The following is an 18,452-nucleotide window of genomic DNA, read 5'->3' on the forward strand; positions in this document are numbered from 1 at the left end:
GTAGGCCACTTGACCTGTCGAGCCTGCTTCACCATTCAATAAAATCATAACTAATCTTTTCCTGGACTCAGCTCCACTTTCTTCCATTCACCAGAACCCTTACTTCCTTTACCGTTCAAAAATCCATCTTTCTATTGTTGCTTAAAAACATTAATGAAGTAGCCTCAACTGCTCCACAGGGCAGGGAATGCCACAGATTCACAACCCTTTGAGAGAAGAAGTTCCTCCTCAACTCAGTCCTAAATCTATTCCCCCTTATTTTGAGACTATGCTCCCTAATTCAAGTTTCACCTGACAGTGGAAGCAACCTCCCTCCTCTATCCTGTTTATTTCCTTCATAATTGATGAGCTTATTCACTTTTAACTATTCACAGCAACAGATTTGGATGTAATTTTGTGTAGTACTAATTGGGAGTATTCCAGCTGTTCTTTAATTAAGAGGGTTCCTACCTCTAACTGTTTCCTCCCTAACTACACCCCTCTCCAAAACCATCCTGAATCAAATGGTCATGAGAAATTGGGAAAATCCCCCATTTTGTTTTTCTCCCTGGATTACTCTCACCTCTGTTATGGGGAGTTGTAGTCATCTATTCCTGAAGACCCCTAGACAAACATCAAGGGTTAGCAAACTCATTGGGCATAAATTGTCCATTTAAAACCTTCAAATATTTATGGGATGGGATGGCTGACGTCAAGTGTCCCCACCCCCCGGGGCTGCCACCTAACACGCCCCCCATCTCTTTAAACACACCCCAACTACGATTCCAAAATTGCCTCAGTGGGTTCACATATAGTTAAGCCCTAAGAATGTAAATGTGATGGAGAAATGAGTCCAGCTATGGAAGTATTATCCAGCCTTGATTAGAGCTGGACTTGATAGAGACTTAGATGGTGTTTTCTTTTTATTCATTAACTAGGTGTAGGCATCATTGGTCAGGCCAGCATTTATTGCCTGCTCCTAATTACCCAGGGTGCAGTTAAGAGTTAACCATATTGGTGTGGATCTGGAATCACCATACTAACAATGGCAGTTTCCTTCTATAAAGGATATTAATGAACCAGGTGGGTTTTTCTGACAATGGTTTCACGGTCATCATTAGACTCCTAACTCCAGATTTCGTGGCTTTTATTGAGTTCAAATTTCACCAGCTGCTGTGATGGGATTCGAACCCAAGTCCCCAGAACATGACCTGGTTTTCTGGATTACTAGTCTAGTGATAATACCATTGATACCAGAATAATACCAACATCAGCCCTTGAGTTAGGAGGAAAACATGTAGCACATAGTAAAATAACGAACTATTTGTCGGTAAATTGTGGAACGTGAATGATTTGGTTGAAAGATAATAAGGTCAAGAATGTTGGCAGATCAAAGGAAGAATGTGGTAGGTGTTAACTGGACTTACAAGAGACACAAAGAAATAACATGTGAAAGAATGAAAGCATATAATAAAGCCAACATGATAGATGTTTTGATCCAAACGAAAATTCAATCGAGCATGTCATGTTTACTTTAGAAACAATTTATGAGGTTAATACTTGCAAAACACATTTTTCTTTTTAGGTTGGGTAACACATTTTTTTTTCCTTTGCATTCTCAAGCACAGATGTCAAGGTCTTACCCTCATGTAGAACTCCCTGCCTTCGTTCCCAGATTTGATCTGAAAGATGTAGTAGGCACCTGGGTAGCGTGTTGTGGCCTGCATTTGGAAGATATCTGAGGGCACGTTCCTTCCTGACACAATGTCCATGTATTTATACAAAATGGTGAATGGCTGTTCCGTGCAGCCTGGGTTCTCCCCATGACACATACAACGACTGCAACACAAGCAGGGAAGTAACATTTCAACGGATAGTTTCCATAATGAGATGATAACCTCCCTATAAACACATTCAATCTATTTTTTTTCCATGGGTTGGCATCAATTTTGAGCTAAAAAGCAACTTCCCAATAGGGCTGTCCACCAGAGTACTCACTTTTCATTCAACTGTATGTAAGGATCTTGACATTTCACTGGCTGCAGACATCTGTATCCTCCTGGAATGTTGTAGCAGTTTTGCTCTTCTGTACATGTGTGATTTGCAGCCTCGCACTCATTAATATCTAACAAATAGAAAAATGTTGAGATACATATTATGCAAACTCTGGTCTGTGCTGTGATTCTCTCTCCCAGTAAATATTCATGGGATGTAGTATTGTCAGCTCTGGCTGGATATATCCCTAGACATTTCAACACATGACCTTTCCATATGGTTGTCCCATACCTATACTTCCACTAAAGGTAAAGATCAAATCACCATAGCCCCAAACTCTCATCAGCTGGTGGTTTAACCTGTGGGTCACCATGCGTCAGATGAGGTTGTGAAGGTGGGACCTTCAAGGTAACCTCAGCTAGTGTGGGAATTGAACCTGTGCTGTTATCGTTACTCCACATCGCAAACTAGCCATCCAGCCAACTGAGCTAACCAAACTATTGGTCCCATGACATGTCCATCTTGCAGTCCCATCTCCCCAAATCAATCCTAAAACAAATTCTCCATCTATCCTGTTGGATGATTTGGACCCACACAAACAGGCATTTGTTCCCACATACCCATTTCCAAAACCTTTAGAATTAACAAATCAAACAATTTGTAAAAAGCATTACCAAGGATATTTCTCCCATGTGGCTCATAGTTTCATCTTGGGGTTAACTTTTAATTTTTTTTGAGGTTCTTGGTCAATGCTAGACAGGTTGAACTGATAAAAATTTCAGTATAGGTGGCTCTTTAAATCTCAACACTGTGGTGGCACTATAAAAATCGGTCAGGGCACAATGGATCGGGTTCACATGCTGTGCTCACTTAGTCCTTCCTGTTGCTGGGAGCACAGAAAGGAATTTTATTTTATAGATAGATCAGTGACAGAGACACCAGAACCTCAATGTCTTGGTTTTGTCTTCCCATATGTTAACTGCCCACTGGTTGTTGCTGTGGGAATCTTCCTGTGGGATGCAAGTGTCTAGAGATTCAAGGATTTGTTATCCATGATGTTGAAATGAAATAGACAGAAAGCAAATACAAACCATACACATGCTATTTCCCAAGTTGAAGCCTTTTGGATTGAGATACCATGCCAACCAAGGAAGATGGTGATGAGGGTGATGGCAGAAGGCTGCTTTCGTGACTGGAAGTGAGTGTCTAGTGGAGTACCAGAGGGATTGTGCTGGCTCCCCTATTATTCATCACTTATATAAATTACATTGATGCCTGTGAGAGGGGTTGGGTGAGTAAGTGTACGGATGACACAAAGATTGGTTGAGTGATTAACATCGAGGGTGAGTGTCTTGGGCTACAAGAAGATACAAACGGGATGGTGAAATGGACAGATAAGTGCTAGATGGAATTTGACCCTGAAAAGTGTGAGGTGATACAGTTTGAAAGGAATAATTTGACAAGAAAGTATTCAATGAACAGCATGACACTAGGAAGTTCTGAGGAACAGAGGGACCTTGGCGTGTTTGCCCATAGATCTCTGAAAATGGAAGAGTATCTGAGTATGGTGGTGAAAAAGGCATATGGGACAACTGCCTTTATCACTTGAGGCATAGATTACAAGAGCAGGGAAGTGGAGTTGGATAAAACTTTCAGACTGCAGCGAGAGTACTGCGTGCAGTTCTGGTTGCCACGTTACAAGAAGGATGCGATTACACTGGAGGGGCTGCAGAGGAGATTCACCAGGATTTTGCCAGAGATGGAAAATTTAAGTTATGAGGAAAGGATGAATAGGCTTGGGTTGTTTTCACTGGGGCAGAGAAAACTGAAGGGTGATCTGATTAATATGTACAAGATTACATGGAACACAGACAGAACTCCAGGATAAGGAACAATTGTTCCTCTGAGCTGAAGGGTCAGTCAGAGGGAATACGGGTTTAAGGTGAGGGCAGGAGGTGAACAAGGGATGTGAGGAAAAATATTTTTACCCAGAGAGTGGTGACAGCCTGAAATGGTGCGAGGGTGAGAGAGGTGAAATGCCTCACATCCTTTAAGAAATACCCGAATGAGGCACTTGGCACATCATAGCATTCAAGGCTACAGGCCAAGTGCAAGTAAATGGGATTAGGTTGAAAGTCAAGTGTTTCTCACGTTTTGGTGCAGACTCGATGGGCTGAAGGGTGTCTTCTGCACTATATGGACTTTATGAATCTACGGTCTCTGCACGGTACGTGAAAGTAAAGGTGATTGACGCAAGTTGACCAGCCTCCCTTTTTATTAATAAAAAGACTCAAGGCAGGATTTTCTCAGAGACAGACTGAGAGGCAGGAGGGACAGTAAAACTGAACAGATTTCAGCTGAATGTTTTCCAGAGGATGGGAAGGCAGAGGTTCAACTTTTCCCAGTTAGCTTCACAGTTGATGGGATCTGGAATGGATCATCTGGGAGGGTAGTTGAAATGGGTAACCTCACAACATTAAAAAAGTAAATGGATGAGCCCTTGAAATGTCATCACATGCAAGGCCATGGGAGAAGTGATGACACAGTGGCTCAGTGGTTAGCACTGCTGCCTCATAGAACCAGGGTACCCATATTCAATTCCAGCCTCAGGCAACTGTGTGGAGTTTGCATGTTCTTCCCCATCTCTGCATGGGTTTGCTCTGGTTTCCCCCCACAGTCCAAAGATGTGCAGGACAGGTGAATTGGCTATGCTAATTTGCCCATGATGCTAGATGCTTTAGTCAGAGGGAAATGGATCTGGGAGGGTTGGTGTGAACTTGGTGGGCTGAAGGGCCTGTTTCCACACTGTAGGGAATCTAATGTGATGGAAATTGGGACTAGTGTAGGTAAGTCAGCATAGACTCAGTGAGCTGAAGGGCCCTATTTATGATGTATGAGCCTCTGATTATGATTGTGATACCAAGCTGCTGACATTTTGCCACCATTGGAACACCATCCCCTGGCTAAGGGGAGCCCACCAGCTGAGTGAGGTGGTGTCCTGGTGATAAGCTGGGGTGAGAAGCATTGGTTTCAGAGGTTCCCTTACTTGGAATTGGAGGTAGCAATGGCCCCACCTTCACAACTGGAAGAGGGATTTCCCACTTAACTGCTGGGGAATGACTACCCCTGGCATGGAAATAAACTAAATACCTGCCTGTGAGGACCCCTCAGTCTGGACATGCCTTCTCTTTCCTCCTGTCACCTCTTACCCCTTGTGTGGTGAGGTTGCCCAGCGGCCAGCTCTTTGGCCAGGCCAGCAGCTCAGGGCGGCTGGTCACCACCTTTGATCATCCAACCTCCATGAAACTGGTGTCTCAGTCTCAATGCCATCCCTACTGTCTCTACACAGAGCCTGGAGCTGCCCTGCGAACCGATTTATGCACTTCCATCGTGCCGGCCAAATTTGAACCTCACTTTCCCTACTGACGAGGTCACACGCCCGATCTCCAAAGTTGAGGCAAGTCAGACGAAGGGTCAGCCCCGATACATGCAAAGAGTATTTCAAGAGAACTCATCACTTTTCCAAATGTGCTGGGCACCTTAGATATGTGCAACGTCAGGGGAAACCATCTTCAGTGCGTGCTAACGTAAAAGTTCCATAAATAACCCTTCATGTTTTGAGCCTCAGGGAATTTTGTTTGATGTAAAAGCATAGGGTGTGTAGTATTTAAAAATCCTAGGAGGAAATGTAATGCACAGAATCTGCCGGGAACCTTTCAAAGCCTTCCAACAAGCTATGAGCCTCTGCTGCTTCCTTGCACAAGTGACTCACCTGAGCAGTGGAAGGTAAGGATTGGTAGGAAAGGTTGTCTGACAAGTCTATATTAAAATAGTTCTGATTCTGTTACCAAGTGATAGAGATATATGACCTATGTTTCTTACAACACTCCTTGTTTGAAGAGCCAATTGTAAAATTAGCCATCCCCACTTAGTGTCCTTCTAATCCTGTGTCAAACAGTTGTACGATAGGAATTAATTAATCCCGTGTGAGAGATCCACAAGGTTTATCTTTCTTCCTTAGGATTGGCTTTCAAGTAAAATATGGTCCTTGATAAAAACTTTGAGAATAATCTGGACAGTCTTTACCTTGGCAACTCCTATTGTCATTGTACATAGTGTAGCCCTCAGGACAGGTACAGAAGTAATCTCCTGGCTCATTGATGCATCGGTGCTGGCAGAGAAAACCTGAGAAACTGCACTCATTGATATCTAGAAACAAGAACCAAAATTACTTGGTTAATAACTTTAAACTGAAGCCCCTTGTGTGTTTTCTAGACTTATTCCAATCAGTTGTTTCTCTTCTGGGACATATTTATACTGCTCAAAATAGCAATATTTTGCTCTCTTCACAAAGTTAAAAAAAATTATTAAAACTTTGTTATAAATACTTTAATAAAAGAGCATCATTTGATCATTAATGCTATCATTCTCTATCGCTTGTACTGACGTGACCCAAACTCAAATCAGATTGGAGCCTTACAACGTCAGGAAAAACAACCATTAGTTCCAATTTTCTAGTTCAAAAATAAGTCACAGATGTAGAAGGCCAATTATTAACCCAGTGTTACATTCTAATTCTCTCTTCTTTTTGCAAACACATGAATATGGTTGTTTGCTAGATTATGCAGCCTTATCAATCAGGGTTGAATATAAATTAATAAGTAAACTCAGGCAGAGTTATTGTTGCATAGAAACATTTACAAATAGAAACTAACACAATAATGGGGCAGGATATTTCCTGGGGGTGAGGATCCAGACGCTGGGACCGTTTCCAGCTGCTACAGTACATCGAGTTTGGAGATGGTGAGGGAAGAAGAATCACACATTGTGATCACCACAGCGCTGGCCAATGCAATTTTTAAGAAACATTATTCTTTCATGGAATGAGAACACCATTTGCAGCCCATCTCTAATTTCCCTTGGACTGATCGGCTTGATCAGCTATTTCAGAGAGCATGGGGTTATTTTCCTGAGAGCATTGGATGTTAAAGATTTACCTTATGAATTTATAAAATCATGAGGGGTATGGATAGGGTGAATAGTCAAGGTCTTTTCCCAGGGTAGGGGAGTTTCAAACTAGGTGCATAAGTGTAAGGTGAGAGGGGAAAGATCTAAACAGGACCTAAGAGACAACATTTTCATGCAAAGGATGGTACGTGTATGGAATGAACTGCCAGGGGAAGTGGTGGAGGCTGGTACAATTACAACATTTAAAAGGCCTTTGGATGGGTATCTGAAATAGATTTAGAGGGATTTGGACTGGGTGCTGGCAAGTGAGACTAGATATATTTAGGATATTTGGTCGACAAGGACAAATTGGGTCAAAGGGTCTGTTTCCGTGTTGTACATCTCTATGACTCCATGACTATTTAAATGTCACCCACATTACTATGGATCTGGAGTCATATGTGGGCCAGACCTGATGAGAATGGTTACTGAACCAGACAGGTTTTCATAACAAAAGTGATCGTTTCAAAAAATGTTCCCATAATACACATCACCTCCTCAGGACTGGTTTCAAGTCTCACTAGTTCCAGAGGTGTGCAATAACATTGCTGAATAAGTTGACTAGAAAATATCTCAATGATCATTTCATGGTTACCATCACTGAAATTAGTTTTCAATTCCAGATTTATTAATTGAATTGAAATTCCAAAAGCTGCCCTGGTTTGATTTGAAACCAAGTGTCTTAGATTAGATTCCCTACAGTATGGAAACAGGCCATTTGGCTCAACACGTCCACACCGATGCTCTGAAGAGTAACCCATCCCACTACCCAATATTTACCCTTTACTAATGCACCTAACACTACGGGCAATTTAGCATTGCCAATTCACCTGACCTGCACATCCTTGTATTGTGGGAGGAAACCAGAGGTGACCCACACAGACATTGGAGAATGCATAAACTCCACACAAACAGTTGCCGGAGATGGGAATTGAACCCGGATCCCTGGCATTGTGAGACAGCAATGCTAACCACTGAGCCACCATGCCTCCCATTCTCTGTCCAGAGGATTATAAGAAGAGTCAGACTGGGATGGAAACATTAGCTCTGTTTTTCTCTCTCAGCAGATGCTGAGTTTCTCCAGCACTTTCTGGTTTCATTATCCCAACCCCAGTCTGGGCCTCTCGATCAATAGTGCAGCCATATTACAAGATCTGACAGTCCCAACTAATGGCAAATTAGTGACCAAATGGACAGCTAGAGACCTTCCACCTTGAAAGCAACAGCAGGCTGCAACAGGAGTCGAGAAGGTGGCGCTGAAAAAGCACAGGAAGCCAGATAGCATCCGAGGAGTAGGACAATCGATGTTTCAGGCATAAACTTATTCCTGATGAAGAGCTTATGCCCGAAACGTCAATTCTCCTGCTTCTCGGATGCTGCCTGGTCTGCTGTGCTTTTCGAGCATCACACTCTCGACTCTGATCGCCAGCATCTGCAGTCCTCACTTTCTCCAGGCTGCAACAGGAGGTGCCTCATAAAGTCAGTGTCCTCTCTCCAAATTTACTAAATTCAAATTTTAAAAATGGATCCTGCAAAGGAATGGCTCAAGAGGTGGACAATGCTTGCTCCTACCCATGGTTACAGAGAGTGGTGAACTCGGCCCGGACAATCACAAAGAACAACCTCACATCTATAGAATACATCTTGACAGGCCCGTTGTCAAGGGAAGGCCACCAGCACTCTCAAAGGTCCATCCTGGCAATGTTTTTCTACAACCTCTACCATTGGGGAGAAGATACAGAAGCCTAAACACACACCAGCCGATTTCAAAATAGTTTCTACCCTACTAATGTTAGAATACTGAAGGGACTCTCAAACTACTAGCATTCGCCTGTACTTGTGTTTTTGATTTGCTGCTGTTTACCTATTATTAACTTATCTATGGTATTTAACTCTGAGATCTGCCTGTATTGCTCACAAGCCAATGCTTTTCACTGTGCCTCGGTACACATGACAATAAATTCAATTCAATTCAACATGGGCAGGAGAGAAAGAGGGAGGGACAGCCCTAGGCCCTGCCTGGGACATTGTACAACACCACTTCCCATCTGCCAACAGAAAACCACTCCGGGCAGTTAGATGACTACCAGCATCTGGAAAATACCAGTTGCCCTCCTTTAATTAAACCCTTATGGAATCATATTGGTCTACAGTGCAGAATAAAGGCCTTTCATCCCATTGGGTCCACGCCAGGTAAAAACATGTACCTCACTATTCTAATTCACTTCTCCCGTAGTCTTGGCATCACATGAGCTTTGGCTGTGGTGTTCAATTGTTCCATTCCAGAGATGTGAACAGGTGATTAGAAAATAGTTTAAATTCCGCCAGATTATATTGCTATGACTCACCTCAGGAAGTTTTAATACATTAAAAGGCACCATAAAATTTCAGGTTGTTCCTGTAATTCATTTACTTGTATTTTTGTTCCTGAGAAGGCTTATATTTTAGCCTCAAAACAGTATGTTCCATATAAGCAAATGTTATTTTTCTAAATGAGTTCAACCAGTAAAATGGTCTCTCTCACTCATTATTAACTTGTACGGATGAAACGTTTATATTTACGCAGTGTATTGCAGTTCATTGAAAATTTATGCTATAATATATTTTTAACAGCTAATAATTTGAATTCAGCAATGTAAATAACTCAACCAAGTAAGCTTAGAAAGATTGACTGGATAATTTAAATAAATTGTCTTTTAATTCATATAACCAGAACTACATGGTAAGCCAGGATACAAGTAGATCAAAATTGAATCAAAAAATAGAAATATTACATTTCTTTTAAAAATGTAATAGAAACCAGGAATTTTTAACACAATGTCTGCAATAGTCATGAGCAGTGGCCGAGTTTCCTGCAAATAATGTATTGTGATAGAAAGGCCACAAGGTGGCGGTTTCAGCATTACAGGTTTTTGTTTTAGGTTAAGTATTGTCTTTTCTGGTTCTCTTTCACTGCAACTTCTTTTACAAACTTTTAAAAGACAAATCAGAAGAAAAGAAATATGTTAGCTTTTATGTTTCTTCCTTTCAGATCATATTTAAGATACCATTTGCTCTTTTTTGTTGCATGACAGGTTTTCCAGTCACCAGTGGGAGGGTAGTGGCAGATTGTGGAGGTGAATTTTCCCAGAAGAGGTACAGGAGGCCTGGAGTCTACCATCCTCAATGCCACTTCCTCTCGGTGAGCAGTGCTGCTGCAGACTGACAATGTCCCAGGACGTTGATACTGAAAAGCTGGAGTAGGACCTGCAACCTGAAGAGCAGGTGACCATGTCAGCCTAGCAGCTATCAAGGTGACAGTGACACTTACCTGTTATGCTAATGGTTGCTTCCAACAATCCACTGGGGATCTACGGGGATCTCTCAACTCTTGACCTACAATTAAAGCTGTTCCCGATATAGCTTTTACTGGATCACACTGCCTAATCTCATTTGCTGCCTGCTTGGCCAGTAGGCTTTGCCAACATAGCTGGCATCCCCCAGGCACAGGGTGCTACAGACTAAATAGGCTGAGGCCATCTCATAATGTGGCAATCCTCTTCAACAGAAAAGGCTTCCATTCCATTAATTTATAAATCTTCTGTAATCGTTGGTACCACATCCTAGACACTTGACAATACAGTACTGAGGGAATGCTGCGCTGACAGATGTGGGGTCTTTCAGATGAGACACTAAACCAAGACCCTTGTCTGCTTCTCAGATGGATCCAAAGATCCTATGGCCCACTCTTCAAAATGGGCCAGGGGTGACCTCCTCAGTGTTCTGCTCAATATTTATCCCTCAATAAACATCAGTGAAACAATCATATTGTTTTTCTGACCTTCCTGTGAGCAAGTTCGCTACCATATTTCCCTCCAATGGTCACTGGATGTATGCAGTTCACCAACTTTAGGTTTTCATCTGAACCATTTGCTAGGACTAGCAAATCACATAAATAGGCCTATAGATAGTGTTTTAAACTAAATGGTGTGTGTGTATGTGCACGAGAGAGAGAAAGAGGGGATGAGGGGACGAGAGGGGGAGGATTCAGTTATTGGAGAAATTAGAAAACCCAAATGAAAGGAGGAGGTAAGAATGCAGAACTCAGGAGAGGTTATTAAAATCTCCAGCAGATACAAATAGGACAGAGTATCTGGAAATGGTTAGCAATCAAACTTCAAGTACACTAGACATATGAACAACAATGAGAAGAGAGACGGTTAATACAGGACTCAAGGTGTAATATCTGAATGTATGCAGTATAAGGAATAAGGTAAATGACCTTGTGGTGCAGATCGAAATTGGCAGTTATGGCATGGCGGGCAAACGGAGACATGGCTGCAAATGGGATCAGGATTAGGAACTGAATATTCAAGGATATACATCCCATCAAACAGAAAGCCAGGTGGGTAAAGGGGTTGGGTTACAATAATAGTAAGAAATGAAATTAAATCAATAGTAAGAAAAGAAGTATGGTCAGATGGTATAGAGTCTGTGTGGGTAGAATTGAGGAACCGCAAAGGTAAAAAAGCCATAGCTGGAGTTATGTACAGGTCTGCAAACAGTAGTCGGGAACTGGGGCACAAGATACACCAGGAGACAGGAAAGATGTACAAGAAAGACAAAGTTACAGTGATCATGGGGGATTTCAATGTGCATGTGGACTGGGAAAATCAGGTTGGTAGTGGTTCACAAGAAAAGGAATTTGTGGAATGTCTGCAAGATGGATTTTTGGAGCAGCTTGTGCTGGAGCCCATTAGGGAACAGGCAATATTGGATTTAGGGCTGCGTAATATGGCAGACTTGATAGGGTGAAGGAACCCTTAGGAGGCAGTGATCATAACATGATTGAATTTATTCTGCAATTTGAGAGAGAGAAGACAGAATCAGAGGAAATGCTATTTCAGCTGAACTACAAAGGCATGAGGGAAGAGTTGGGTGGAATTGACTGGGAGAGGAACCTAGCAGGAAAGACAGTGGAATATCAATGGCAGGAGTTTCTGGGAGTAAGTCAGGAGACACAGCAGAGATTCATCCTGAGGAAAAAGAAGCATGGTACAGGGAGGATGAGACAACCATGGCTGACTAGGGAAGTCAGGGATAGCATAAAAGCAAAAGAGAAAGCATAAAAAGTAGCGAAGAACAGTGACAAACCAGAGGATTGGAAAGCTTACAAACACCAACAGAGGTCAACAAAAAAAATGAGGGAGAAGATTAAATATGAAGGTAAGCTAGCCAGTAATATAAAGGAAGACTAAGAGCTTTTTCAATATATAAAGAGCAAAAGAGAAGCAAAAGTGGATTGGGCCATTGGAAAATGATGCAGGAGAGATAGAAAGGGGGATCAAAGAAATGGCTGAGGAACTGAATAATTACTTCATGTTAGTCTTCACAATGGAAGACATGAGTAATTTCCCAAAAATTCAAGAGAGTGAGGGGGCAGAGTTGGGTATGGTGGCCATAATCAAGGAGAAGGTGCTAGAAAAACTGAATGGCCTGAATGTAGATGAATCACCCGGAACAGATGGACTCCACCTCAGAGTTCTAAGGGAGATAACTGAAGAGATAGCGGAGGCATTAGTGATAATCTTTTAGAAATCACTTGAATAAGGGAGGGACTGGAAAATCACTAACATAACACCCCTGTTTAAAAAGGCAGTAAGGCAGAAGATGGAAAATTACAGACCAATTACAAACAAACCTCAGTCATTGGTAAGATCCTGGAATCCATCGTAAAAGATGAGATTTTTGAATACTTGGAAGGGTATGGTAAAATACAGCAGAGTCAGCATGGTTTCATCAAGGGGAAGTCATGCCTGACAAATCTGCTCAAATACTTTGAGGAAGTAATGAGCAGATTAAATCAAGGAAAACCAATGGATGTTATCTAACTGAACTTCAAGAAGGCCTTTGACAAGGTGTCGCACAGGAGGCTACTGAGTAACATGAGGGGCCATGGTGTCAGAAGCAAGGTGCTAGGATGGATAGATGCTTGGCTGTCTGGCAGGAAGCAGAGAGCGGGTGGCAGTGGGTGACATGTGATGTTCACAAGGCTCAGTGTTGGGACCACAACGTTTTACTTCCTACGTTAACAATCTGGATGAAGGAACTGAGGGCATTCTGGCTAAGTCTGCAGATGATACAAAGATAGGTAGAGGGACAGATAGCATTGAGAAAGCAGGGAGACTGCAGAAGGATTTGGACAGGTTAGGAGAGTGGGCAAACAAGTGGCAGATGGAGTACAATGTGGGAAAGGACAAAGTCATGCACTTTGGTAGGAAGAATAGAGACATGAGGAGAAAATTCAGACTTGTGAGTTCTAGTCCAGGATTCTCTCAAGGTAAGCTTGCAGACTGTCTCAATAGTTAGGAAGGCAAATGCAATGATGGCATTTATTTTGAAAGGACTTAAATATAAAAGCAGGGATATACTTCTGAGGCTCTATAAGCTCTGATCAAACTACATTTTGCGCCCCATATCTCAGGAAGGATGTACTGGCCCTGGAGCATGTTCAGAGGAGATTCACGAGAATGGTCCCAGGAATGAACAGCTTAACATATGAGGAACATTTGAACATTCTGTGCCTATACTCGATGGAGTTTAGAAGAATGAGGGGTAATCCATTTGAAAGATAGAGAACACTGAATGGCCTGGACAGAGTGGACGTTGGGAAGATGTTTCCATTGGTAAGAGAAACTAGAACACAACTAGAACACCTTAGAGTAAAGTGAAGGCCTTTTAGAACAGAGCTAAGGAGAAACTTCTTTAGCCAGAAAGTAGTGAATCTATGCAATTCATTGCCACAGAAGGCTGTGGAGGCCAGGTCATTGAGTATATTTAAGACGGAGATAGATAAGTTCTTGATTGTAAAGGGGATCTAGGGTTACGGGGAGAAAGCTGGAGAATGGAGTTGAGAAATTTATCAGCCATGATTGAATGGCAGAGCAGACTCGATGGGCCAAATGGCCTAATTTCTGCTCCTATATCTTATGTTCTTATGGTCTAACGGCTTTATACAAATGCATGAATATCTCACAAAAACCAGGCAAGTTATAACATTACATTTGAGGACTGCATTCCTGCCCCTTCCACTATCAGAATCCTTGAATGTTCTGTTGACCACTGCTGTTAACACAGCAGCTCTACTTACGAATCAATGTTGCTCCAATTTATAACCAGTTCTGGTCTGTGTTACATTAGAATGCTTGAATTTTAATTTGTGCATGAATTTAAAACTGCAGCTTGTCTCACATCACCCCTGGATTTTATTTCAACTGATCTTAATTTGGAGAGTTGCGATGAGGCCGCTGATTTGACATCACCTCCTTTACATCTTCCAGACTGAGACTGTACCCTCTCACAATGGAAAAACAAATAGCAGTGTTTGATGACATGGAAACTTTGGAGTAACTGAACATACATACTCACACTGCAACATGTATGTACACAGTTCCAGGCACTGCACACTGCTGTGTCATCCACAAATGTCTTCACTGCACATGTGCACACAGCCTGAAATGGGACAAGAGAAAGAAAGAGAACAGACCAGGGAGGGAGGGGTGGTGGGGGCGGGTGAGAACAGACTAGGGAGGAGTTAGTAGAGTAGGGGAGAGAGAATAGACCAGAGAAGAAGGGGAGAGAGAATGGATGAGGGTTGGGGAATGATTAGGTCCTAGAGGGACAGGGGAAAGAGAGACTATTCTCTGTTTCCCTTCACCTCCCCCATCCAATCTCTTCTCCACCAACCCCCCCAATCCCAATCTTTTCCCGACCCCCTCCCTATTCATGGTTGCATCCTTCAGTACACATAGTGTGGTCATGGAATAATGCTAAGTGCCCTTAGCATCAGGAAGCACATACTATTTCATATTAGCAGGCAGGCCAGTGTCAAAGATTTGCATGTGCGCACATTCCTATCAATCTTCTGCACTAGCACATGTGCACACACCTTCCTGGAGTGTACATGTTCCTCGGGGTTAGTAAACAGAGTCAAAACAAACACCTTTCACACTTCATCTCATTGACATTCGAACAAAGAACAATACAGCATAGGAACAGGCCCTTCAGCCCTCCAAGCCTGCGCTGACACATTTTGCCCTTTCATACTAAAACTGTCTTCACTTACAGCATCCATATCCCTCTATTCCCGTCCTATTCATGTATTCATCCAGGTGGTTCTTGAATGCTGCTTTTGTGTCTGCTTCCACTACTTTGCCTTTTGGACTCAGATAGACAAGCAGGAGGCTGGAGGAACACAGCAAACAAGGCAGCATCAGGAGGTGGAGAAGTCAACATTTCGGGTGTAACCTTTTCTGAAGAAGGGTGACACCCGACACGTTGACTTCTCCACCTCCTGATGCTGCCTGACTTGTTGGATTCTTCCAGCCTCCTGCTTGTCTACCTTGGATTCCACTACCTGCAGTTTTTTTGTCTCTAACCAAGTTTGGACTCGGAAGCTACGGAACTTGAGGATGTAAATATTCACGTCAAGAAAAGAGTTTATATTACAGAAGAGGAGGTGCCGGAGGTCTTTAAATGCACAAAGGTAGATAATGCCTGATCAGGTGTACCCCTGAACTTTGTGGGAAGTGAGGAAAGAGGTTACTGGGCCCTTGCTGAGGTATTTATATCTTGGATAACCACGGGTGAAGTTCTGAAGGACTAGGGTTTAGCTAATGTAGTGCCATTATTTAAGAAAGGCTGTAAGGAACAACCAGAGAACTATAGACCAGTAAGCCTTATGTCAGTGATAGTTAAGCTGTTGGAGGGGATTCTGAGGGACAGGACTGACATGCGTTTGGAAAGGCAAGGACTGATTAAGGATAGTCAGCATGGGAAATCATGTCTCACAAATTTGATTGAGTTTTTTGAAGAAGTGACAAAAAAGATTGACAAAAGCAGAGCAATGTTGTCTATATGGACTTCAGCAAAGCATTCAACAAGGTTCTGCATGGTTGACTGGTTAGCAAGGTAAGATCACAGGAGATCCAGGAGGAGCTAGCCAATTGCATACAAAATTGGCTTGAAGGTAGAAGACAAAAGGTGGTGGTGGAGGGATGTTGTTTTAGAGGCCTGTGACTAGTGGTATGCCACAAGGTTCAGTTCTGGGTCCTCTGTCTTTCATCATTTCTATAAATGATTTGGATGTGAATATCAGAGGTATGGTTAGTAAGTTTGCAGATGACAAAAAATAGATGGTGTAGTGGACAGTGAAGAAGATTATCTCAGAGTACAATGGGACCTTGTTCAGATGGGCTATCTGGTTGAAGAGTGGCAAATGGAGTTTAATTTAGATAAACGTGAGGTGTTGCATTTTGGAAAGACAAAACAGGAGAGGACCTATCCACTTAATGGCAAAGTCCTGGGGTGTGTTGCTGAAGGGTGATCTTATAGAGGTTTATAAAATCATGAGGTAAGGTGAATAGCCAACGTCTTTTTTCTAGGAGTGAGGGAGTCCAAAACTGGAGGACATAGGTTTAAGTTGAGAAGGTAAAGATTTAAAAAGGACCTGAAGGATAACATTTTCATGCAGAACGAGTATATGGAATGAGCTGCCAGTCGAAGTGGTAGAGGCAGGTACAAATGCAACATTTAAAAGGCATTTGGATCGGTAGATGAATAGGAAAGGTTTAGAGGGATATGGGCTTACGTCAGATTGGGATGTCTGGTTGGCGTGGATTAGCTGAACTAAAGGATCTCTTTCTGTGCTGTATGACTCTGACTCTATGACTCCCACCTTTGTTGAATTTTCCTTCAGGCTTTATCCTGTACATTTTACCCTTGGCTGTGAAATTCCTTGCTAAAGATCAATCCATTGTAAGGATTAAACCACAAATGTTAACCATCTTCCTAAAAATGTGCTGAATTTATCGTCTGGTATTTTCAAGGTTTACTTTATTTAAACAACAAATGTTGATGGCACCATTGAGGACTACTGCAGTATCAACACTGAGATGGCCTAACTAACCCAGAGTTATTAACAGTTGTTTCACACTATCAGTGCACTGACTTCTCCAGAGTAGCTCCTTTGATAACATACCACCCAGCAAAAACATACAATATAATAATTTTCTTGTTAAATATGCTCACCGGGGAATTTGAGGACTCTCAGAGGAACACACTGTCCTGTCTTTTCAGAAATATGTTTGAATCCATCTGACAGATGAGGCTACAAACAAGACTTTCTGCACATCTGCAGTTTGCATTCTAACTTGGCACAAGAGGATTCTATGGAACTCATTGGAAGAGAAGACTTGATGCGCCTAACTCTGTTCCTACACCTTATGGTCTTTGGGAACTTAGGGAACTCCCTTGGGGGTGTTGGTTCTGTTTTATGTTGGGAATAAGGTTTTATTGTTAAGACATAGCAAAGCGAGCCTTACTCTGTCATACCCTGACCTGAGCATGGTCAATGCTGAGTGGTACAAATTGGAAAACATTCTATTTCTCAAAATTCCCAGCCTGAAGTGAATTGAGTCACCGAAGTAAATCCTATAACATAATGGGTAACAGTGGGAAAGCCAGTGTTGAACTGGGGTGTACAAAGTTAAAAATCAGACAACACCAGGTTATAGTCCAACAGGTTTAATTGGAAGCACTAGCTTTCGGAGCACTGCTCCTTCATCAGGTGGTTGTCAAGCAGCGCTCCAAAAGCTAGTGCTTCCAATTAAATCTGTTGGACTATAACCTGATGTTGTATGATTTTTAACATTGCAGAGATAAGCAATCATAGCACAGAAGGAGGTGATTTGACCCACCTTGCTAATCTTTGCACTGGCAACCCTGTTATTCCAATTCTCCTGCCCTGTATTTTCTCTCTTTTTAGGTTCTTATTCAATTCCCTTTTCCATGCCACAATTGAAACCTTTCCCAGAGCCTAACCATTTACTGCACGAAAGAGATCTTACTGATGTCACCAAAGCCTCTTATGACAACCATGGTAAATTTAATCCTCTGGTTAATGACCCTTCTTCCAATGGAAACAGTTTCTCTCTACCCACTCTTCCCAAAGCCCTGATGATTTTGAACAATCTTATTTCCTATCAAACTTCATTTCTCCAAGAACAGCCCCAGATTCATCACAGAATCATAGAATCTTACAGTGCAGAAGAGGCCTTTCAACTCACCGTGTCAGCATTATTTATTCACATAAAGAAGTCTCTCATCCTTGGAACCATTCTTGTAAATGTTTTCTGCTTTCTCTGGTGCTTTACCATGTTTCTAAAATGTGGTGCTCAAGGCTTTACACAATATTATCATTGAGGCAAAACCAATGTTTTACAAAGGTTTTTCATAATTTCCTTGCTGTTGTACTCTACATTTATATATAAAGCAAGGATTCTGTATGCATTTTAGCCATTTCTTAACATTTCCATCCACCCTCAACAATCTATGCACATTGTTTGGGATAGAAATTTAATCTCTACCAATGTGCCTCTTGGCATGCTGTAGTCATGTGACTGCTACCATGTAGCATACATATTTGAGGCAGC

At 42.2% G+C, this 18,452-nt stretch overlaps 1 protein-coding gene across 2 annotated transcripts in view; it reads right to left on the minus strand.

Annotated features, from left to right (window-relative positions):
• fbln5 (fibulin 5) overlaps positions 1-18,452 on the minus strand; it is a 96,608-nt gene that overhangs the window by 11,388 nt on the left and 66,768 nt on the right. For both annotated transcript variants that reach the window (XM_072568244.1, XM_072568243.1), the window contains exons 8-10: positions 6,061-6,183; positions 1,978-2,104; positions 1,623-1,818 (exon numbers count right to left, since the gene is read on the minus strand). In XM_072568244.1, the coding sequence (XP_072424345.1) occupies positions 1,623-1,818; positions 1,978-2,104; positions 6,061-6,183 (446 nt within the window). The remainder of the gene's footprint in view (positions 1-1,622; positions 1,819-1,977; positions 2,105-6,060; positions 6,184-18,452) is intronic.

The sequence above is a fragment of the Chiloscyllium punctatum genome, chromosome 4 (genome assembly GCF_047496795.1).
Source record: "Chiloscyllium punctatum isolate Juve2018m chromosome 4, sChiPun1.3, whole genome shotgun sequence".
Classification (NCBI taxonomy): Eukaryota; Metazoa; Chordata; class Chondrichthyes; order Orectolobiformes; family Hemiscylliidae; genus Chiloscyllium; species Chiloscyllium punctatum.